The 25,832-nt window shown below is 36.1% G+C and overlaps 1 protein-coding gene and 1 long non-coding RNA gene across 3 annotated transcripts in view; one reads left to right on the top strand and one right to left on the bottom strand.

Moving 5' to 3' along the window:
• The window catches only part of LOC106092498 (protein dead ringer), a 174,940-nt gene that overhangs the window by 124,161 nt on the left and 24,947 nt on the right, over positions 1 to 25,832 (top strand). For both annotated transcript variants that reach the window (XM_059368988.1, XM_059368987.1), the window contains exon 7: positions 13,815 to 13,998. In XM_059368988.1, the coding sequence (XP_059224971.1) occupies positions 13,815 to 13,998 (184 nt within the window). The remainder of the gene's footprint in view (positions 1 to 13,814; positions 13,999 to 25,832) is intronic.
• On the bottom strand, positions 7,653 to 10,621 carry LOC106092499 (uncharacterized). The gene is made up of 3 exons (XR_001222169.2): positions 10,525 to 10,621; positions 8,391 to 8,701; positions 7,653 to 8,328 (listed from the first exon to the last, which is right to left on the bottom strand). It is a non-coding gene; the product is annotated as an uncharacterized LOC106092499 (long non-coding RNA).

Genomic DNA, 25,832 nt, shown 5'->3' with positions numbered 1-25,832 from the left:
GCGATCCATGGTGGAGGGTATGTAAGATTCGGCCCGGCCGAACTTAACACGCTTTTACTTGTTTCAATTAAAAATGTTGTAATTTTCAATAAAAAGGAATTGATTTAATAATTTTTTTAATCGAACCTTAAAAAATTTTCAATTTTGGTTCTTAAGTAAATTCAATAAAAGGCTATTTTGTCTTTTTTTATGGGTCAATTAAAAAATTAATTGAAAGTTTCAAAAACTTCAATGATTCATTTAATTGAATGTCCAAATTTTTTAATTGACAGTTTTTTCAATTACTTTTGATTTATATTATCATTTTTGTGATTGAAACAGTTTCAATTTACAAATTAGTTAAATCCATTTACTTCGAGATTAAAACCGATTTATATTTTTTTCTGTGTAGCTTCAAAATTTCAAAAATACCTAAAATTCTTGTATATTACATCATGTCTTTTAATCTTAGTTTTTCAGAATACAATTTTGCCAAATTATCGACAATTGAATAATTTTTTATGATTTCAACTAATAGCGGAAAAAAAATCTTAAAATCACATTACTCACGAGAAGATCACGACTAACGCGAAAATCACGGCTCACAAGAAAATTACGACTAACGTAAATCACAAGACATATGTTTACAAAAATATTTCTCCTTGAAGCGAGTAATAGTCATACGGTACAAAATGTATCACCCCTGCATAACGATTTATGCTAGTTGCTTACTAATCGTATACCCAAGTTATTTATATTTCTTCGAAACACCCAAAAAAATTATTCGTTTCACTTAAAGAAATTATCCAGAAGTAAACATTTTTGGTAAAAAATGTTGGACTTTCTTTACGATGAAACCACATGTTTTTTCGATAAATTTTTGCAAGAATTTGTGACAAATATAAAGTCTTTTGCCCCGACAATACCTTTCATTCTTGGTGTATACAATATGCTATTCGAAGTGCTAATTAGTGTTTCTTTATTTATAAATTAATTTAACGTCATGTCTGTATATATTGTTTTTAATTTTAAAATAGATTGTGCATATTGAGAAGGATGTCAACTTCAATTAAATATTGTAATGCAATTCAAGCTCAAATTTGTTAAGCAGATCTCAGTCGGCAATGAAAACTCAGTATTTTTTTTCAATTTATACTAAAAGCCTTCCATTTTCGCTCAACTCCACAATGGTTTTGTATTATGATCTACTGTATTTGTTATGCTATAAAACAAAGAATTACTTATGGCAATAGCAAATATTACCCAACAATGTATGTGCCTTAGAAATTATTGTACCTGGCAGCCTTTTGTCCGTTGCTCTAATGATTTTTGTCATTGGCCTTTTCGTACCTAAGTTGAAACTTTAAATACTACTTCCCGAGTTTATCATCCGCACTCAACCGAGCTGCTCAACATATTGACTGGCATTGCTCAACCAAAAACAAAAAAGAAAAAATGTTGTGTGCGAGAATGTAATGACTTTTAGATTTTTTATTCGCAAAAATTGCAGGAATGAATGAACTTTTGCCTGTTAATGATTAAATTTAAGTATTGAAAAATGTCACACAGAAACCTCTTTGAAATGAATTTTTGTAAAAAATTTTAAATCATTATGTGCTTGACGTTTTTTTTTTTGTTGAATCGCCTTATATTTAGGATTTTGTCTAATTGAGATTCCATTGCAGGATATTGTCCGACTTTAGACCATTGTTTAACTTTGTCTAATCTTAAATAAAAACACATAAAAATATGATACAGGGAAACCAAAGTTGTATAAATGTCATCACTTTAATAAGTAGTCCTAACCCTAGCCTACGCCAGAGACGAGCACACAATTGCAATTGTGTGCTCGTCTCTGGCGTAGCAGGAGAATAACGCCCCGCGGTTATAAAGCCTTAAATTAAATTGGGCTTAAAAACTGTCAATATAGCGGTCATAAAGCACATTGGGTGTTATTACCATTTTCTAATAATAAAAGATTTCGGCGCTATGAAATAACCCCCAATTATTTTATTTCATTATTTCAAAGCTAAAATGCAAACCGCCTAAGCCAGCGGCAAAGTCTTGGACTAACGGAATACTAGTATTGCCGTCTGGAAGATTATGTTAAACCAATGGATCAAAGCTTGAAGATAGAGTGGGCCTTTGGGGTCTACATTGAGAACCCAGAGACTGAGATCTGCTTTAGACTGCCTAACCATAATACGGTCCTGCAGACGCAGAGCCGGGCGATCACGGAATGCGTTAGGTGATGTGATACTAATGCGAGGAAGTCGAGTGTAAACATCTTTATGAATAATAAAATGGCCATAAGGGCAATAACAAACAAAACGGTAAGGTCACGAACAGTATTGCAGTGTAAGAAGAAGATTAACGTATTCTCTGAGGATGGCACAATCCGCATCGTTTGGGTACCGGGCCATTACGGAGTAAGGGGAGATGAAAGCGCAGACGACTTGGCAATGAAGGCCAGAGAACTGTTGTCGACAAACTTGGTTAACCGGAAGCCTTTCGGGTCGACGCAGTCCGAGTTAAGGAAGTGGGCGACGAATGCGCATGTAACACTGTGGAACAGCGAAAAAGTCGGTAGGACGACGAAAATCCTATGGGTTGATCCGGATCGTGAGAGGACGAGGCTATTACTGAAAGGAAGTACGAATGAGCTCAGTATAGCTTTTGGTGTCATAACGGGACACCTAGGACTACGAGCTCACTTATGCAAAATCGGTGCGGCAAGTGATAGCATGTGTAGGGAATGTGGGGAAGATGATGAGACGTTGGAGCATTTCCTATGTAATTGCCCGGCTTTTGCGGCTAACAGACACCAGCACTTAGGTGGGGACACGATACTAGACATGCGCGAGGTTACTTTTTTACTTTTTAGAGCGCACAACAAGCCGATTACTGGCTAAGGTGTATGTCCATAGTGAATAATATCTGCACTCTGGGGCGGATTAATATATGCACCCTCTTTTCAACCTGAACAAATACTTGACAAAACGGACAAGGAATTGTGCATGGTAAGCTAATGCGTCCGCCAGAACTTTAGTGCAGACCGGTCATCGCTTTTTAGTTGAATCAAAATATTTCTTTATTTTTTTGCACTAAAATTCGATAAAAAAATTCAGTTTTTTACAAACGAAATAGCTCCCTAAAAATTCGTTTTTGGAGTTGTTTCATTTCTTTATTCGGGAATTATTTCATAATTAAACAATCTCCGAACTATATCGACGTAGTAAATCCCAAATAAAACTAAATTTTCCCAACTTACTATTATTTATTATTATATAATTTTTTTTGCCTTGCTTTGGAGGTTAAGACTGCTTAAAAAATGGACGTTGTGTTCCGATTTGTGTGTCCTCCTTATGACTACTATATGGGCGGTCACAACGACCAATGGGCGGTATTAACGCCCAAAATTGATTTTAGGCCTTACGACCCTTGGGCTTTATGACAGGTAGCCAGTTATTGGTCCGGCAAACGTAAAATCATTGCGGCTCTTGAAACACTTTTGCCGTAAAACAGTTTTTTGCTGTACAACAAAAGATTCGTCCATTTATCGTAGGCGAAGTTTTTAAAGGGCTTAAAATAAACAAAGTTAGTTACGTTCAATAACGCTTCGTTTATGGCTAACGTTTAATATGTTAATAAAAGAAAAAAAAGAAAAAAAATTCCCAAAAATTTTCCAAAAGTTTTATTTTTGGTTCTATTTTTATACTGAATTAAATTCCGTATAACTATAAACCGGTAGTTGTGATTTTCTTGTGATTCGTGAATTTCTCGCGAGTCAATCGAGGCAGTACTTGGAGTGTTTGAGAGAAAGATTTTCCTTAAGATGTATTGGCAAGTTTATATTGATGATATCGGCGTTGTATGAAACGCGAACTGTATGAGCTGTATGACGACGTTACCACAGTTAAACGTAACAAAATACAACTGTTCCGTTGGCTGTGTCATGTTGTTAGAATGATTGAAGAAGCTCCCTGTGGCACACGTTAACCGGGACGACCATAACTCCGATGGAAGGATCAAGTGGTAAAAGACATCTCGAAACTTGGTTTCAGAGATTGGAGGAGGGTCGCAGAAGATCGAGGTGCTTAGAAATCTATTCCAAGTTCGGCTGTTTGGACAAATATTCTGTCATAGTAAATTAAAGTAAAGTAAGCAAAACAAAATCCTTACTCCGAAAGCTAAGAAGTCTAAAAACTTTGTAACACCAAGATTTGATTCATTAAACATGTACAAACTTTTCTTTCCACGGTGCGGAGAATTTCATGTGATGTGATTCACAGAAAAAAAAACGGAATAATTAAAATGACATTTCATACACACACACGAGACGCTCCTGCTCTCTTATTGTCCTTAGCTGTGGCTGCAGTTTCATTCATGTTTTCCCCATGATTTTAAGAATTGCAGGCAAGCGAGTGACGTTCAATACTGTATCCATCAGTTGATGTGTCACAATGTGTCACATCATAAAAGTTTATTTCGAAATGTTTTCAAATTAAAATTTGTTAATGCTTTATGACATTTGATGCATTCGGCGAAGATTTTCCTAATAGGAATGGCCATTACATAAATGAACTCAATGCCAAGAACTGCATTTATGGTTGATGCTGTTGTTTTGGCTGAAAATTAAGTCTCCGAATTGCAGTCACAATTTTCTGGGGTGCCGATGCGATAGTCGCCCTGAAATATACCCCATGGATATGATGCTCCTAAACAATTATTTACACCTATCAAAATGTCATCTTGACATTTCGATCAAATGCATTCCAATGACACCAAACATGTCATTACGGCTTGACGGTCACATCCACATCTATGGCGAACCATCAAAAGCTAGCAAACCATAGCTACAGTATGCTTTGGAGGTGCTGCTTCCAATTCCCGACCAATTTCGAATGAATCAAATATCAACGAAAACTGAGAAAGTATCTGCACGCAGGAATATACATCTATCATATTTGGGAATGCTGCTATAAAACATATGTTTCACATCTTGTTGACTGCAGAGTGCCTGTGCGGGAGCTGCTGGGTGATAATGATGACGACGGCCGTTTAGTCAAATGTTGATTGAAATGACACATTAATGTGTGCACACTCATATATCCATCCATACACATGTACATCCGTCCATCCACCCAAAGGAGCAAAACACACAATTCGAATATACCACCACCGACTGTTGAACCAACACCTCAAACTTCCTACACTCGTTCTGTATGTAAGATGTAAGAGGAGGAGTGCAAACCTAAGTGTATACCCAGAAATGCTAGCCCCCTATCCGTGGACGAATGCAGTAGATCGAATTTCAATGATTTTCATCAGCTCGTTGGGGATGGTTGGTTCATAGATACGTATGTTTTGGGGTCAAAACGAGGTGATTAAATAACATGGTCATGTCCACCGTCTACCGGAGGAGGGTGTGCACAGTGTCACGACCGTCGCCAAAAATGGCGAAAGTCAACATATTCGCCATGTAAGTTTTTGGATGCAATTTGATTGAGGACATTCCATTTCGTGGAAAGGTGAATTTTGGTTTGAATATATGAAGTAGAATCTGGGTGTCAGAGATTGGAAAAGAAGCGCACAAAATCGAGGAGCTTGAACATCTGTTCTACTTTCGGCCTTGTGTATGTGGGTTCAAATCCAATGTTTTTTTTGCCAATGCCTTTTTCATTGTTTAATGACGATCAATAAAAGCTGCAACTGATCTCAAAATTTTTAATATGTAGAGTAACCGTCTGTATGAAAGTCTGCAGTTGATAAGTTTGGGATGTAAATAATGTGACAGTATGTTTTTTTTTAATGTAAAATTTGATCATTTGGAATTTACAGTTACTTTAAACTGAAATACTTAGTAAGACGAACTCCTGGAAGTGAATCCCAACTTAAGTGGATCATTAAAACAATGCTCAAAAACGTTTGCCCTAATTTTTTTTTATTTTTTAGAAGAACAATTTACGAACCAGATATAAAGTAAAAATGGTCTAGAGAGCTCTAAAGGCTACACGAAAATAGGACCAGATTGGATTCATAGATTGCTTGGAGAGAGGACTTCAATAAGTTTCCGTTCCAAAGATCAGCGAAATCGGATGACAAATATGTATTTTATGGTCCTAAGACCCCAAATCGAAAGGTCGGTCTATACGGCAGCTACATCTAAGCATGGTTCGATTCGGCACAAGCTTTGAAAGGTTTAATGTACAGATCCAAGTTTCAGCATAGTCAGCTGAAAAATTGGTCTTTTGAAGGCCAAAACCATTGATCGGGAGATCGGCTTTTAGCAGTTACATAGAAAACCTATCCGATTTGGATACAAAAATTTGCTTAAACTTGAAATGTATAATTACGACCAAAACTCTAACATGTTGTAGAAGTCATAGAAGAAATCGTGGTGGCATATTATGAAAAGATCGGTTGATAAATGCGTTAGCAAAGGCATTAAAATTGAAAATCGGGAGAAACATATATATTGGAGCTGTATCTAAATCTAAACAGATTTCTATGAAATTTACCAGTGATCGGAAGAGTCGTAAGAGAAGCCTTAGTGAGAACTGACCAAATTATTGCAATATTAGTCTTAATCGGACGAAAATATGTATGGAGCTAAATTTTTTATCTTAACAAAATTTTATCAAAATCGGCACATATACACGCAAAAAAATAAGTCGTTTCACATAAAAGAAATTTTCACCAAGTAAACTTCTTGACTGAAAAACTTTTAATTAAAAGTACATGTTTTTTGCGATAAATTCTTGCAAGAATACGTGGCAAATACAGTTTTTTTACACTGACAAGACCTTTCATTCTTGATATATAAATTGTTATTTGGGGTTTCAACTGGATTTTCTGTACTGTTAAATTAATTTACCGTCATGCTTATGTATATGTACAATCTTTCTAATTTTAAAATATATTGTGCATATTGAAAAGGATGCCAAGTTCATTTTTATATTGTAACATAATGCTAACTCAATTTTTTCCATCAAAATCTTTCAGATCACATTTCGATGTTATAATACGCAATTATATTAAAAGACTTCCATGTTGCTTTAATGGTTTTTGTCATTGGACGTAACTATGGCGAAACTTTAAAAATTGTCAATTTCCAAGTTTACCAACCGCCTACCACTTTTTATCCATCACTAAACTATACGTTTAAAAACTCGCCTTCTCCCTATCTCTAGGCGCACGAGAATAAATATTGGTCCGCTAAACCAATAATCGTTTGCGGCTATCGAAACACTTTTGCCATTAAAGAGTTAATGGTTTTACAACTAAAGAAAGGAACTTTTACCTTAGGCGAAGTTGCTAAAGGGTTAACATAAACATTACACATTAAACATTACATTTGGCTACAGTTTGATATGTTGAGGCGAAACATTACATAGTAACAAAAAAAAGTAAAAAAAAAAAACTTCATAATGTTCGAAATCTAGGCCAGAAATGATGTCCGTTCCAAATTTGAAGACTATCGGAAGAAAATTGCTACCTGTTCTTTGTAAACAAATTACAGACGGATCGCTATACTTATCTTCCTTCTGGTTGTTACAAACAATTGCACTCAGTTATAATACCCTGTACCATATCAGTGGTGAAGGTAAATATCTGTGCCAAGTTTCATCCACTTACGTTAACTCCTTCTATTTTTGACCAATTTTACTATGAACTAACGACACTGTGGGGTGGTAGAATATTCAACTCAACTTCATTAGTGGCTTAACAAAATATAAATTCATATAATTTTGAGCACTAGCGAGGCCATTGAAGTGAGTTGGCAACAAACTTTTTCCTTGCCCGTTTGATATCCACACGGCGACGGATCCCCTGAAACTCTTCCCTAATTACATTTGGCCAGACTTCTCACTGTATCTGTTGCGAGGGTGCAATGAACATTCTTTGGTCTCATAAAAAGTGTATATTTCGATTAAGTTCTTTGGCCTGCTTTTAGTGAATGTTTTTGCTTTTTCTGTCCGCAGTCACACTCCATAATCATTGTGTCCATCACCAGGGCCGTTTTCGTTCGTTGCGCCCTCAATCTACTGCTCGTCTTCACTTGCATACGTTTTGTTTTGGCCTGTGCCAGAATTGTCGGGCGCATATTTTGATTGATACCTTAAGGGGGCAATGCTGTTCCAACCGTCCAACTGAGGAGATCATACAAATGATGGCAAAAAAAAAACACACACACACAGCCAACAAAACACCAGACTCATGAATGTGCAACACTAAAATTATAAAAGGAATAGGAGATGACGATGGAAATCAATAAAAACTCGAGCACACCGGCTAACAGCATAGTAGACCAAACAAAGGCACCACCAGCCAAAGATCATTATGGAACTACAAATTAGATTTTTATTACAAATCGTTTTGGGTGGGGGTGTTTAAAGATCACTACTTACGGATCATTAAAAAATCATTTCTATTAAATGGGTAGATGGATAAATTGATAAATTACAGCAAGGGTTTCGTCTATAAACACTAACAATTAACATTGGCTTTTGGTCGATAACTGCTATCCGACGTACACGTAGAAGTGATAAACGATTGAAATAAAACTCCCATTCGATTATCTCTTCCTTGGTTTTTGTCTAAAATCTAATAAATCTTTTTCAGATGCTTATAAATGTTCACTTCAGGGCGATTTTGTCTCGAAAGCCGTACTCCGTACACCGCACGCCACACGCCTTGCGTTTACCATTATGCCATTGAGCTAAAAAAACAAAACAAAAATTGTGGTTGAAGTTAGTTTTTTTCTTCTTATAGGTTCTTGAAATATTATCTGTGCATCGTGTGAAAAAAAGAATATCTCCGATTAGGCAGAAAGAAATTAATTTACAAAATGTGGTTTTTCTTATTTCAATGTGATACTCTTTTGTAATACTTCGCATGAGACCCACATTTTTTTCTAATTGCACAAACTAAGGACGTTAAAAATTACCTATGGAGCTAAGAATTTCTCTAAAATAAAAACGTAAAACTTTCTGTTCACAAACGATGCTACAAATAAATTTTTGAATCATTTGTTAAATCAGTTGGCGGTAAATTCAAAATCTTGCTTGTAACTTTTAAAAGCAAATATTCATAAAAAAAAATCTGTGAAAACAATTGTCCGCGTAACTATACGGAGCCATCGAAATTGAATCGCTTTGCCAGATTGCTGTTTAAAGTCATATACAACTTTTATTCTAATACGTTGCAAATGAAGATCCGCTTTAAAAAATAATAAGTATCATCATTCAACGCTTCGGCGGCACTAAAAGTCCTTCTGATGGCAGTTGGATTTGACGTTGTTCCTTTCCAGGAATCATGGGTGAGTGGTGGAATGGTTCGTGGACTAAGAATTGCTGGATTTAAACTACACAAGGATACGGGGAATGGGAGACACAGAGCCCGTATTCTTCCCTAGAGAGTCTAAAGGTTTTTCTTCTTCCGTCGCTAAGAACTGTTTATTCAATTGTAGCCACCCTTGAAATAAACAATTCTCATTACTGGCTGGCTTCCCTACATATGGCAGACGATGCACAGAGATACCGCGATCAAGCTTTATGGTGCTGCTTGAAAAAGAATAAACCGAGCTTTTACTAGGAACAAACAGTAGGTACTGGACGTAACCTTTGTATCGGAAAATATCATCGGAAAGTGTTGAATCACTACAGCTTTTCTGATCATCGTTATATTAGTTTCAGCCTTGGAGGAAATACTGTAGAAGTGGTTTCTCGGCTAAACAAAAGAAAGGCTTGCAGAGGTCTAGACTTGAAGAGATCCACTGCATTGCTGTTGCTGTGTAGAACATACATCTCAGTCATTGTATTCATCATGACAGGTGACTGATTGAGCGGAAAACATTCTGCCAGACTAAGGGTGCAAGTAACGACTTTTGCAGAAGCTGTGAGGACGTCGAGTAAAAATAGACTATAAAACATCTGCTGAGTATGTGTCCCGCACTGGCAGTCAGAAGTAGTTCTACTCTAGGTTCTCATCACTTTGAGAACTTCTCTGATTTAGCGGATGCGAGCATTCGCAAGTTGTTGGGCTTTTTGAAGCGATCTAGATGGTCCAACGGTAGAAACTTTTTCCTGTGGTATCACAATGGACGAAAACGTCTTAGTGAGACTGCCACAAAACCTAACCTTACCTAAGCATCGTTCAACGATTGCAAATGATAATTTTCTCAATAATAAGGCTTTAAAACACTGCAAGGAAATTTCTTTCACATCAATGAGTGGTGTGAATTTCAAGTGAGGTGGGGGGATTACTGAACATTATAGACAGAACAGCTAATCCGAGAACCACGATGTCCTTCGGATGTAAGATAGTCGGTCAACGATTAGATTTATAAAAGAATTCAATAAACTATTAATCGATATCGCATATGACCTTTCTGTAAACATTGACAACTTTAGGCATAGTCATATGGTTGCATTTGGATCAATTTCATTTTGCCCAAAATTTACCCGAAAAATATCAAATTTCTAATGTTTTTTTGCATAGTGCCATTAACGAAATAACATTCTATTATGAAACAGCTCTTACCAACAATTGTAAAATAAATAAATGTTTGCAAAAAAAAAGAAAACTTAACTTTTTGGCCCCATTGTTTGCTCTTGAATAAAATTTCGTCTTCAGATAATGTCAAAGAAAAATATTTTAGGTTTGTTTGAGAGATTTCCTTTATAGAACTGTCAAATAAATCTACTTTAAAGCTTCATTAAGTTTCGTGAATACCGGTATTAATCTATTGCGGAAGAAAACTCATATCAGTTCAATTTCAATTAGTTTGTGTTGCGTCCAAGCAAGGTCTTCAATGAATAGAATTATAATGCAATTTTCAATTGGCAAAATTGCTTTGGGTGATAGACACAAAACCAACATAAAATCTCTTTACTAACCCCTCATCAGTGTTGCCAGACTAGGGGAAATTTCCCAAACAGGAGATTTTTTTTCGTGATCGGGGAAAATTTTTTCTTATTTGGGGTAGGGGGATTGTGATGGGGAAAAAAGTAAACATTTTGGATTTTTTTAGGAGAAATTCCATCAGCATAGCTTTCAAATTTATTTTCTTGCGTATACGAATTTTCCTTATGTTTAGTGCTGGCTAATACCTTTGGATTATTTGTTATTTAAAAGAAAGCATGTTCACTTACAATGGTGTTTACTGTAGAAACGCATATCCCGAGATGAGAAATTGTATTGTAATTGTGTGTATGAATATGATAGACATAAGCCTTAGACTACCGTACTAAAGCTGGAAATTCTAGCCATGTCCGTCCCGTTTATAGAAACCACGATGGCGTTCGAAGGAATGAAGCTATCTCCTTGAAGTTTTGGACAACTTGCAAATCGGCCATTTGTGTACAGATCTGGATATAGCTTCCATATAAAGTGGTCTCTCGACTTGACCCGATTGAGCTGGAATGCACTTAACGTTCTGTTAAGACTTCTAACCATCGTGCCAAGTATGGTCCAAATCGGTTTATAAATTAATATAGCTCTCATATAAACCGCATAAAATTATTTCTTGATTTGACGGATTGACGCAGTGCTTTTATACCCACCATCGAAGGATAGGGTTATATTAATTTTGTCATTCCGTTTGCAACACATCGAAATATCCGTTTCCGACCCTATAAAGTATATATATATCGTTCCTCTGTCTGTTGAAATCACGGTACAGTCTTTAAAAAAAGAGATATTGAGCTGAAACTTTGCACAGATTCTTGTTTTTTTCCATAGGCAGGTTAAGTTCGAAGATTAGTTTAATTGGACTATATCTTGATGTAGCCGTCATTTAGACCAATCTACCGATTTAAGGACTTAGGCCCTATTAAGCTACATTTATTATCCAATTTAGCTGAAATTTGAGACAGTGTGTTGTGTTATATCTCTCAACATTCTTGTTCAATACGACCCAGATCAGTCCAGATTTGGATGTAGCTATCATATAGACCGATCTCTCGATTTAAGATCTTGGGTCCATAAAAGGGCGCATTTTTTGTCCAATGTCGCAGAAATTCGGTATAGCAAGTTGTATTAGGCTTCTCAGCATAACTGTTCAATAAGACCCAGGTCGGTCCAGATTTGGATATAGTTGCCATATACACCGATCTCCCGATTTAAGGTTTTAAACCCATAAAAAGTGAATTTATTAACCGATTTTGCTGATATTAGGCATGATGAGTTGTGTTAGGCCCCTCAACATTCGTACACAGTATATTCAAGATCTGCCTATATTTGGATATAGCTACCATATGTACCGATCTCCCGATTTATGTTCTAGGGACAATAAAAGCACGTTTCTTACTCGAGTTTGCTGAAATTTGATATAGTGGGCTGTGTAAGGGGTCTCGACATTCGTGTTCAATATGGTTCAGATCAGATACATATACCGATCTATCGATTTAAGTTATTAGACCCATAAGAGAAGCATTTTTAACCAATTAATGTACAATGAGTTGTATTAGACCCTTACATAGCCATCTAGAAAATGGTAGAGATCGGACTATATTTAGATTAAGCTGCTTTGGGTGTATAAATGATGCATTTTTCACTCTATTATGACGAAAGGTCTTAAAAATATATATCCTAGGTGGTGGGTATACAAAGTTCGGCCCGCCGAACTTAATGCCTTTTTGCTTGTTTACTAATAACAATGACAAAATTAAAAGTTAAAATGTAAATGTTATAAACCAACACTTTAATCAGTGAGTATTTTCTTTAGGGGAAAATATTTTAATTGCAGATTTTTTGGGGGAAATTCATTTGGAATTTTGGAAATATCTCTCAAAAAAAATCTGGCAACCGTGCCTCTCATTTGTCGAACTATTGAACATAATTGAGGGGATGGCAAGTGCCTAGTCCTGCCCATGGTTGCGGAACTGCCAGGGAAGAAGAAACTGCTGGTTTTTGATAAGAGAGCGCTATTGCAAGGGCACATGGGCATTCAGCATGATGAATACTCCAAAAGCTGCTTCGACGACGATGATAAGGAGACTTACTTTCCATCTTGAGTTGGCAGTTTATCTCCGGTCTGGATAACTGGCTCCACACAATCTTCTTTCATTTCTTCCTCTCCCTATCTCGTCTCTGGATCTGTTCAGGAGTCTGACATTTTTTGGTGGGCCATCTGTACCCCAAATAAAACTGTTGTCCCTACATTTTTTAAGTTCCACCTTTTTAAAATATGGGATCACTTGACGTTTCTAGTTATGATCAATATCCGGTTTCCGGTTGAATAAATCCCATTAGATAGCCGGGACTCTCAAAGGTCGTATGTATAGCAGTGAGGGTTTTTAAAATCACAGTAAAAATCGTATACGAATTACGTCCTCTAGAGGTTCAAGAAGTAAAATCAGGGGTTGGTTTCTATGGGAGCAATATCGAGTTTAATACCGATTCGAACCATATTTGGTACATTTATTAAATGACAAAGAAGGCGTCATAAGTACAAACATTTTCTTAATAAGTAATAAGAGAATGTCTTACTGAATAAAATCCGCAAGATTGTATAAAAAAATAATCACACAAAAGTGCCGCGTAAAGCAAACATACTACCAGCCTTAAGGTTGTGGTTTACAAATATCTGAATGCAAGAGTTCGAATTAATCTCCATTTTGTGCAATTAATTGACAGCATATTTCTGATTTGGCGTCCGACATATTGACAATAAACCTGTACAGTTGGGAATCTCATTGTCTAAAGAGAGTTCAGATCAATGCATTGGTGAATTTTTGTAAATGATGTCTAACGTTGCGCGTTACTTGTTTTTTTTTCTTCTCGACATTTTCCTAATGGCAGAATGTTTTTTTTTTTTAATTTATTTTCAGGCACACCCATCAATCGACTGCCAATTATGGCCAAATCCGTATTGGATCTGTACGAGCTGTACAACCTGGTGATTGCGCGCGGAGGTCTGGTCGATGTCATCAACAAGAAGTTATGGCAAGAAATTATTAAGGGCCTGCATTTGCCGTCGAGCATAACAAGTGCTGCCTTTACCCTAAGAACACAGTAAGTATGAAACACGGTTTAGGTTGATGACATTTGCACATTCATTTCCACGTTTTCCCTCTTCTGTGTTGCGACGTACACCTTATATGTGTGTGTGTGTGAATGCGCATTTGCATATGTTTAAATGCTCTTCGTTATGGCTTTTCAATTTTATTGCAACAGTTCATTTCTTTTGGGGGCCATAATGATAATGGAGGAAATTATGGAATCCATTGTGTGGAGCCGTAGTCGTTGCCATTGTCATTGGGGTTTCTACGAAACCACAGTGAAATTGGTTTTTAAACAGACCTTTATCGTCTAACAGCAACAACTATGACGACTACAACAAGAATAAGAAAAGTGAGGACAATAGAATAGCAACATTGAACATTTGAAGATGGAACGAACCGCGAACCATTGAACCAAATCCATGACGACGAATGCCAACCCCAACAAAGAGCGCCAATCCCACAACGTTTAGAAACAGATTGTCTTTGCGATTCCGGGTCGGGGCAACGTGAAGCGGGAAGAGAGAACATTTGCCCACCACAATGAGCTGGGCGTTGTTGCCTTTCGTATGGGACCAATGAAATGTTTCGGGTGTGGTGAAGAGTTTGAGTCTAAACGACAACCGCAACTTAATATTCGTCATTTGTTTGCAGACCGTAAGCCGACTGGTTGTTTGTAAGTTGGTTGTATCTAACAGTCAATCGAATTCGCTTCGAATTTGCCACAGTGCATGAATGCAAATTGAAAACTGTCTTGAGCATCTTTAGTTAATTCATAATTTATTGGTTATTTTCCCATCAACATCGCCGTTGTTGGATAAGCTGTGCAGCAGTCAGGCAACTATGTGTTGAAAAGAAACTTATTTATGCTGAAAATGTAGTTTTATATCCTTCAGCCTAGCATGAAAGTTATACCAACATCGTTGTGCCTTTTCGAGCACAAAGAAATATTGATCTGAGATCGCATTTCGCCTTAACCGTCATGACATCTGAAATTGATTAAGTGATATCCTTCTGCCAATTGAACGTCGACTGGAATTGTTGAACATCGCCCATACCGATATAAGGGCTTAAAACCTAGCTTGTGTAGAGGGTGCGATTCTTAAGCGATGTCATTGAAATACAACTCCCCATGTATTGTTATGATCGGTAACAGTAAAGATTAAAAGCATGTTTTCGATTTAGCTTCTTATAAACTTAAATTGATACTCTTTACAAAATTTTTTTCGGGAGTTGGAACGGTGGGTGCGACGGCATGGGGTTTATTCCATTCAAATTTGTTTTAAACTTCTGAAGGTGGTAGTAATGGGAAAGACATTTGCCGGAAGTTGAATTCCCATTCGTACTATTCCGTGGTAATACATGTTTTGTTAAACTGGCCAATCGATCAGAAACTGATGAGCGTTCCAAGAAAATAAAGTGTCTCTGGCGAGCCCCCAGGGATAAGTATAAATATCTTTGCGAAACAAACACCTTATAAAAGTAGCGATAGAACAGCAAAAGGCTGGCCACATTCCGTGGGTGCTCAAGGGCAACTAAAGAGTCGGATATCCCACCGCCGTCTATTAACACCATCGCTCTCCTCTGAACTTGGTCAAGTAGCTGCAAGGATGACTTTATAGCCCCCGCCCATAAAAAGGAGTTATATTCCATGTTAGACGAGTTCAGAGGAAGTAAAATTTTTGCATCGCTTAAGAAAGCCCAACCACTGGAATGCTTCATTCGAAACTTCGAATACGAGTATATGCTTTGACCAACGTAATACCTGTTGTATCCTCATTCCTAGACCATCTATGCCATCGAAAGATAAGAGCGATCTAAAGGTTCAGTAAATCGTTTGTGTTACAACATATTGCATTGGGTCTTACGTATTAAAATCTACTCCATTCAATCGACCTCACTACGAAATGGCCAGCAAGTCCAGACCGGGTGTATCATTCATAATCCGCCTCTTGTCCTTAATTTCTTGAAGACTCCGCCTATGGTCTAAAGCAAATGAATGATAGAGGAAACTATCATTCGCAAATGAGCAGATCGAATTCGAATTCAGACTCAAAGGATGGTCAATGAAAATAAGTAAAAGGGAGGGAGAAATGACAGAGACTTGTAACGGCAAAATTTATTCTTCTGTTTGCTATTAAAACACTGTTAACTGTAAATGTGTTTGCAAAATATTAACACTCAGCGAAATTTTTTAGTAAAAGCAGCATTTTTTTCTGTAACAGCAGAAAATCTGGTGAAAATAAGACAGCAGTAATTGTTTGCTAAGACAGCAAACATTTTCTGCTGTTCTCAGATGAAATAAATTTAGAGTACCCTAAAAATTTCATAAACAATTTAAACATTTTTAAGTTGAATTGCGTTATATAATAGGAAATGTAAATGCAAATTTAATGAGTATTTAAAAAAATTAAATTTGGTTATAGAGGTAGCATGATTTAAGAAAATTAATGAAGTCTAATTTGTCTTCAAGAGACATTGATATCATTAAGAACCTCTATTAAATTTTTGTTTGACAAATATTTTGATTTGTGGACACATTAAAAGTACAAGACCTACAGAACGGACAATATTTATCTAAATTGTAAACGACCTGGTCATGAGTTATACAACAAAAACCTAATCTTAGTCTAATAATTTTGACAGCAATTGGTCTTTAAATACACTTTTACCTCGATTATCCTCTGTTAACCGGCTAGCTGTGCTTTTGGTTTGTGCACCACATTCCCCTTTTTATTTCGAGTTAAAGTTGAGTTAATGGCTCCAACAACAAAAGGGGAAGATAGCAAGTATGATACTTTCAATTCAGGAAAAATTAGAACTAATAAAAAGTCACAGTCCGCTGGTTTGTTATCGGTAAAATATGATGTAGGCAAACAAACTGAACGCGACTTCTATGGGAAGTGTAAAATGCTTTTACTTCTAGATAGGTGATAGCATACCCAGATGTAAACGTTCTGATATCTGAAAGAGTTACAGTAACATTTCTTCCACCGAATTGCACATGCTTTATTCAGCCTTCGGTTCAAGGGGCATTCCAAAGCTTCAAATACCATAAATTAATCGTCCAACAACGTTTGGCTTCAGACATCATACTTCGGCAAGTCTTTGAATATCAAGATAGCTTTGTGGACAGCTGCTATATATTGGAACAATATAACACCACGAGTTTTTACATTTAAATCAACGAAACTCTGTATGGTCTTAACAGAAATCAATAAAAATGTATTAACTGTGTTTTTGATTTTCCGTGCTAAAGCTCGTTCCTGAGCGAACCGGATAATCGAAGTTCAACTGTATTATGGGTACAATTTTGTCCAATTTTCAATCGTCTGATAGTTTTTTTTTAGATTTCAAATAACAGCAGCCAAAATAGCTGTTCAACTCATATTTATGCCTTTAAACTAAAAATTCACGGCTAAAGGACTCTCGTTTAGAAGTTCAAAAAATTGGTAATGTTTGCTTCAAAAGCAAAAAAAAAATCAAATCAGCAGACCGTGTTTGCTTATGGCAGCAAACTTATTTCTCTTTGTGTACAAGCGCTACACTGGATCGGACGCAGAAAAATCCTGCTCACACTGTTTGCAGATTTCACTGCCCCTTGTGACAGTATTTTTGCTGTTATATCAAAATTTTTGTAACTTTTTGTAACAACAGACTAGTCAGTTGCTTCACCAGCTCTGAAATGGTTATTTAGAGAATGTTGTTAGTAAAAAAGTAAAAGAAAAAAGGGGAATGCAGCATAATTTTGCTAAAACGAGAACCATGATGTTTGTAAGCATTTTTCTCCATACAAAATAAGAGGGAAAATCCGTTTAATGGGTAAATAAAACAAATCTATGTTAAAATGTTTATATTTTAACTGACATGATAGGGATATTATATAAAAAAAACTAACCTCGAAAAATGCATTTTTGAGTTACGTCAGCCTTCAAGTACATCAGCGATATGTTTGAAATTTTCTAGGATACCCTAAAACAGTTGGGCAGCATAAGGTTGAGACGGGTAGAGATTCATTAGCAGAATAATATTATTTTCCGGTTTTGCATAAAATTGTTTTCGCTACTTTACACTCAACCAAATTTGTTATTCATAACAGCAAAAATCTTTGCTAAACCAGCAGTTTTTTCTGCTGAAAATGGGAAAGCAGACATTACTGCTGTTTCAGCAAACACAGGGCTGCTAAATTAGCAAACACTTCGGTCAGCTAAATCAGCAACCAAAATCTGTTTTTCTAAGTACAAATAACTGCTGAAAAAAATTGTATGCTATATTTAATGTTTGCCTGTTACTTGTGTTGATTACGTTTGTCATTTTTTTTTTTTAAATTTTGTTGGATCGCTTTAAAAAGCACTTGAACTTGCGAAAGTCCACATCCGCTAAATCAGACAGGTTCTCAAGAGATGATTTTATTTGGAGGAACATTACTGTAAGAAAGCTACCTGATACATCCATCGGTATACATTTCGAAATGTGGCTGAGCTCGATGGCATTTTGTGCTATTGGTCTACTAATGTCTACATGACAGTCATGGCCTTTTGTTTCTAATTTTAAAGTAAAACGATTATGGAAAGTATACATTCAGTGGTGATTATAAACATTCACTGAGGCACACGTTTACATATGTACTTTATTCTTTCTTCTAATATACCCTTCATAATTAAGCAGCAGTCATTTTCAGCAATCAACAGAATTTCCAGCAGTCAACCTGCTGCTCTGAAATTTAAGAACTACTGTTGTAATAGCCGAAGTACTGCTAAAATAGCAGTAAAATTAACTACTAATATTCAGCAGACTTTGTTTTCTACGAGTGTAGCATATTCCTAAACTGTTGTTTCACCAAATTTTATTTTGCCCTTTTGAGTAACAAATTTCGTTGAGTGCACGAGAAAACTACTAAGGTGCTGTTTTTTTTTTTAACACGACAAATGAACGGACTTTGTAATACAAAAGCTCGGATATTTGTTCGATTTTGGATTGGGCAGTCAGTCTTTGTCAGACAGTCAATCATGCTTGCAATGTCTGGTGTTTTATGCGTCTCTCTGGTGGAATATCGCAACCAACACTACAAGGAAACAAATGAATACTAATTCTACATCCACTACTACGGCAAGACATTGGCAAGTGCCAAGGCTCCCGCCCGCAAATGAAATTAATGTTCGGCCGGGTTCGTACAATCAACTGGTGTGTTAGGTGAATGTGTGCTAGCGACGACTGCGACGTATCTTTACGAGCGACAAAGCAATAATTTTATGATTTCCGACTCGCGTAGATGTGAGTTCCTTTCCTCAAAGTTGATACAGACGCTTTCGACACATCACTCTCGCGTATGTGCCACCACTCTCAGCAATAGCTCGCTCAAGTTGGTGATATTCAAAATGTTCAAAAACTACAACAAAGTTTGCGAAAACGTTCATAAGTTGTAACTGTGTACCTATAATATTTTATTCCATTTCATTGCAAAGGTTTATCCATTAGTTTCTGCATTCCCATAAAAATGGCGTCTATTTGCTACGGTCCGTTGATAATCCCACACACCAGCACACCGACATATGTACGCGTGCAAAGATACACCCATACAACATAACGCGCGCAAACAATGGCACACTGGGGCTCGTCACAGGGCCAACCAATAGGTTCGCTTGATTTGCAAAATAACAATTTTATTTGTTAATCTAATAAACAATATGAATGTACATATGTGCATTCATACGTTTGTGCATACCTATGTGCGAGTATGCTTGCATAAGACGATTTGTTCATACGAACTTATTTGTGGTGTGTTATTTCACTCAATGAATTAACAAACCCGGAGAGAGGATATCAGAAACCAGGGATGATAAATGAGATTTGAAAATGGTATAAAATATAAGTCAAAAGCTAACTTTCGGCAATCAAAAGTACCTACAGAATTGCGATTCAGGCTGGAGGCTGTCGTTGCAGATGGGTTAGTTCCTGGCAATCTAAAATTGTATTTGGACTCGGTCTTGCATGAGAAACGTAGGAAATAGTAAATCTTTTAGGACCTAAATGCTATAAAATCTTCACAATTCATTTAGTTTACCAATTTTACAATGACGCACTGTTGTTGTATGCAAAAATTGAGGCTTTAACGCAGTCTATAAGGAAAGTTCCAAATGGTGCTAAACGTTGATTTATCCTACTCTTATCGCGCATTGACTATCATTTAAGCCAAACTTCAGAATTCTATATCTATTCGTTCGAGCTGGGACTATTTTGAAAACCGAATGCTTGGTTTTGATTGCTGGACCCATGCATTCTTGGATAAACTTTTTTCAATTAGTCGTGATCAAGATTTTGCCAAATGTTTAGTGCGTTATTTCGGTCGATATAAATTGACCCACACTAATGTTTTAAATGATGGTGTGTCAATTTGTAAGGGCCATAAAACGTCCACCAAGCGGTTGCCGTAATAACTATCTACGACAAATTCTATGAGGTATTACACAGAAGCCAGGGTTTCGGAGCGGAGCGGGCCTATTTTGCCGGAGCGGGAGTGGAATTTTTAGAAGTCGGGGGGAAGCGGTTTTCATCCTCAAAACAAAACTTATTTATTAAGTCTATAGGTAACAATTATCCTTACAGACTACCATTTACACATACAAATCTTATTATATAACATAACAAAATTATCTAACATAATACCTGTGGACATTTAACAGCTTTTTTTCACCAGGTTTCAAAATTCCAGCCCTAACCGTTTCTGAAAAAAATTTATAAATAATAAAATATGTTGTTTTGTCAAATTTATGTTATGCAACAAAAATGAAATTAGTGCATCCTATGTCGAATTATGCTTTTCGGGAAACTGACGTTCAATAAAAAAGTGGAAATATATCAAAATATGTTGCTTTGTCAAAATCACTCATAAAAAAAATTTCGAATCTTTGAAAAACGGGAAACTAAATTGATTTATGTTTTTTTGTCATATGCAATTTCATAAAAAAAGCGGAGATATGTTGATTTGACCAAATGGATTACTCTGGCACCAGAAATGTTAGAAAGACCCTGGTAAGACAGAAAGAACCGGCTTCAAAAGATGCATTTATAATAAAAATCCTGGAAAATTGTCTTATCTCGACATAAGTTGTTTTGTCAAATGTCCACAGATATAAAATCTAAACAGTTAGATAGCAATATAATATAATATTTCTTTTCAATGTGTCGCGATTCTCAGATAGATTTATGATGTTATAGAACTTAATTAAATTGATAGCATATACGACGAAGGAATCATTGTTGGCAAATTTTTTTGAATAATATGTTATACGTAATAATTCAAAATTACTGGAAGTCTGATCGGGCCATTGAAAAATATTCTACTTAAAAGAAATTCTGACTTGGATGATAGTCATAATAGTCATGATGAAGTCCAGTCTAAACTCATATGAAGGTAGAGACTGCCAATCCCACCCACGTCCTCGGAGGCAAAACAAAGGAAATTGCTTTTGAACAGATTCGATTGGATTAGAGTGATGAGTATAGTAAGGATCCCATACTATAGATGCGTATTCAAGGTTGCAACGTACTAAAGAGGTGTTTAAATTTTTTGTCACAGAAGTATCATTAAATTCTCTGCTCCAACGTTTCATAAATCTAAGGGCGACGTAAGCTTTACCACCAACCATAGAGATATGATTACGAACGTGGATCCATAAGTAGCCCAAGGTCTTTAAATGAATCGACTGATTCAAGCTCATCGAATTCGATAAAATATCTAATAAAATCATTTCGTCTTGAAAAACTGATTATTTTGCATTTGGAAATATTCAGTTCCATAACGTTAATTTTGCACCGTTCTTAAAAGAGATCAAGATCGGACTGGAGATACTACTGATCATCTGGGTCATTAAAAGACCTAAAAATTTTTACAACATCGGCAAAAATCAAAATATTAGTAAACGTTATTGTGTTCGGTAAATCATTAATAAAAAGACAAAACTAGATCGGGCCGAAATGGCTACCTTGGGAAACAACGGAGGAAGCATTGATGGTTTTAGAGATCGCATTACCAAATTTCACATTTTGTTTACCGCCGATATGAACTATAAGTCCGTTTACATTGGCCACTAAATCTGGATTTATGGCCTTTTCGAGATTTAAGTGCTAAATCCTGTGTTTTTTTGCAGGTTTTACCATACAAAAATGCACATTCATGTATACGCATGCACACTTGTGTATGTTACTTAAATCCCTAAAAACGTAGTGTAAACGGGCAGGATTTTTTTAGATTTTGTTAAATCCAGATCATAAAAATTTCAATGTAAACGTGCTGCAAGTCATTTTAACTTGAATAACTGAAACTCTATAAACCTAGTTTCATCAAAAGTGTAATCATACTTATCGAACACTTTACTAAAATCCTTGTATTCGGTATCATTCTGTCTACAGCTCCTGAAAGCATCGTTGACTAGGCATGTAAATTCCATGTTATGGTTGAGCGTGATTTCCTGAATCCGTGTTGACATGAAGAGAGCAATGAGGAAACCTGATGAGAATCTGATTCAGTCAATATCTTCTCCATTAGCTTGGGAATAGCACTAAGTATGGAGATACGCCTGTAATTACAGGCATCATTACGACTGCTAGATTTAAGCAATGGCATAATAAAAGATTTTTTCAATATCTGCGGTAGATATCCAGATTTAAGTGAATTATTAAACAGTATCAATAAAGGATAGGAAAGTTGTTCGGCACACTTTTTCAAAATGCTACCCGGGACGCCTTTCGGACCAGCAAGAAATGTAAATGTTATTGATCTTCAATTTTGCTCTATAGTGTCTTGATCTATTAAAGGAACGTCTATATTAATAGAATTTCTAATTATATAAGGATAGTCATAGTCGGGTGAGCATTGTTTATGGGAATAAACATTGCTCACCCGACTATGATGTCTAAAACCCTGTCCGCTGACACTGAACGATATTTAAGAAAGTTTGGCGCTTAGAATTGACAAATTTGTAGAAAGACTTAGGATTGGATTGTAAATCCGATTTCATTTCATTCAAGTAATTGCGATAATCCAACTTGTTTTCCCTATTGTACTTTGATCTTGCTAATGAATAGTTTGAGAAGTCAATTTCTTATACAGTTTATTTTTCAGTTTCGATAAATTTCTTGTATTTCAGGGTGGCTCAGAATTAACATCTACAATAGTTCGAGGGACTGACTTATCAAAGCATTCCTGTAGAATTCATTAAAATTATGATATATTTTCATCAACATTACCAGATCTTAAAACGTTATTCCAATTAGTGGCAGAAAGCAGGGATGTGAGCTTAGTATAATTAGTTTTTGCGAAGAAATATTCTTCTCTAGGGGAGGGACATTTAGGAGGAATTTGTTCTGGGAATAAAATAATAAGGAAATCGTTAGAAATACCACTAGTAATAACTGGTATTAAGCTATAAGAATACGACGAGCGTATGCAAGAAATAGACGGCATAGTAAAATCGCCTAAGATAATCAAAGTATCAGTTGGATAGGAATTTTGAAACGCGGATGTAATAGCATCAGTGTGTTTCGAGTAAGTCTCATTGTCGGATGAAGATGGAATGTAAGAACAAGAGACAAATAATGATAAATTCTTCAAAAGGATTCTGCTTTACGAACTTGTTATTTTGGCAAATTGAAACCAAAATTTAAGATTATTAAGTTAACGTGAGATAACTTTAAAATTAGCTTTCCTTAAATAGTCATCAAAAACATGATAGAGACCTGATTTCTACCAATTTGAAAAGGTATCGTCTTTAAATCAAAACAAGTGAAAACCTAGAGCATTTGTTTATTAGCATACGGATCGACTCTGAACCGCATTCCAATTACGATTTAGCTATATCCGTCTTGCTGTCCGTTTGTCTCTTTTTTGTGCAAAAAGTAAAGGTCGCAATTTTCATCCGATCGTTTTCAAATTTTCTATTTTGACTAATATTGCAATAATTTTGTCGTTTGTAAACCGATTTTCACAAAAATTTGGCACGAATTCTCTCATGAATTTTGACATTGCTATTGCATCCCATAGAAATCGGTTCAAATTTAGATATATAGCTCTCACATATATGTGTATCTCCCGATTTTTACTTTCAGGGACTTTGTAAGCTCATTTATCAACCGAAAGTCATCATTTGAAATGTAAGCAATTTTTAGTTTCGACGACTTATCCTGTGTACCCTCTGCGGTGCAGGGTATCAAAAGGTCGACTTTGCGTGATTCCTTACTATTACTACTTGTTTATAAATTTGATTGGGAATTCCCTCCGGTATATGCTTAGGAAGTAAAGTCGGATGATCAGTTTATTTGGGAGCAATATTAGGTTTCGCAGACCATATTTGGGATGGATGTTAGAGGTCCTGGGAGAAATTATAATGCAAAATTTCAACCAAATCGGGCCAGAATAGCGCCCACTAGAGCCTAAGGAGGTAAACTAGGGAGAACGGATTATATGGAAGCTTTATCCGGTTAAAGATTAATTCAGACTATACTTGACAAGAATGTTGGAGGTCATAAAAGAAACCGTTATACAATATTTCAGCCAAATCGGATAAAATTTCTACCCTCTAATGACTCAAGAAGTCAAATAGTGAGATCGGTTTATATAGGCGTCGTAGTATAAGCCCATCCGATTGTAGCCAGTTAAAAGAAGGAAGAGCATGCTATGTTCGGTCGGGCCGGTATCTTTGTTTAAAAATTGAGCCAAATCTGCTAAGAATTGCGCCATCTAAGGGCACATATCTAGGAAATCATATCGATGGATCGGTTCACATGCAGCTTATATCTAAATCTGAGCCGATATGGTCCATTTTCAGCCCCAACGACCTTCATCAGACCACCATTTCGGAGTGTTACAAACGAAATAACTAGATAAGTAAACCTTCATTCCATTGTGGAGTGTATAAAAAGGCACCTTTTATGAGCTTGAGAGTGTAAATCAGAAGATCGGTATATATGTATGACTATGTAGACGGCCATCAAGAATACAAATAATACGAATTGATATTACAAACGTAATGAACAAATTAATATACCACTTGTTCTATGACGGTGTGTATAAGATAATTGGCGGAGCGTAGAGAAAAAGATTTTGCCGGAGCGGGAGCTGAACGGAAAAAACGTTCGCACTGCGGATATCTGTAAGAAATGGATCTCAAATGAAATTTTCGTGGTCATAAGAAATGCATTGACATATGCTGAGCTAAATTTTCGGGTTACCTTGAGTTGCAGGGTGACATTGAGGGCATTGGATATTATGTGAGAAAACTTGATTTGATAATTTTTTGCGTCACGTAATGAATTTGTTTCTATTAAAGAACATTTAATTGTGATAAATGGCCTAACAAATCCATAGTTTTTTATCACCATGTGGTTGCTACCGAAAATTTCGCTTGAGGTGCATACTGGGCCTTAAAAAATGTCGAGTTTTGCCCAAGAAACAAAACAACTTGAAATTTGTTGCCGATTATGATTTTAACAACAGCCAAAAATTGACCCGCCCTAATACACATATCCAGATATAAAGGACAGGAGTATTTAAGGAATAATAAAATGATTTTATGAATATAACCAACTAATACTGATTATGGAAAAGTAACTTTTTACTTTTTTGATTGTTCGTAGGCATTTATTAAAAAAAAAATGGCAGAAAAAGGGATTAAAAAACCAATGTTTCAAAATTATCATCCCTATGATTATGGAGAAAGGTCTGTTGTGCATTCGCATCTTAGGAATCCCAATGTGAATATTGAGAGTAGTGTACGACCAAGTACAGCTGTAGTTGCTCACCGCTGCTTGCTTTTGTTTTGTTGGGGCTTATATCAACACACGTACAAC

The sequence above is a fragment of the Stomoxys calcitrans genome, chromosome 5 (genome assembly GCF_963082655.1).
Source record: "Stomoxys calcitrans chromosome 5, idStoCalc2.1, whole genome shotgun sequence".
Classification (NCBI taxonomy): domain Eukaryota; kingdom Metazoa; phylum Arthropoda; class Insecta; order Diptera; family Muscidae; genus Stomoxys; species Stomoxys calcitrans.
The sequence above is the reverse complement of the archived record's forward strand: the minus strand, read 5'-3'. Positions and strand labels throughout refer to the sequence as shown.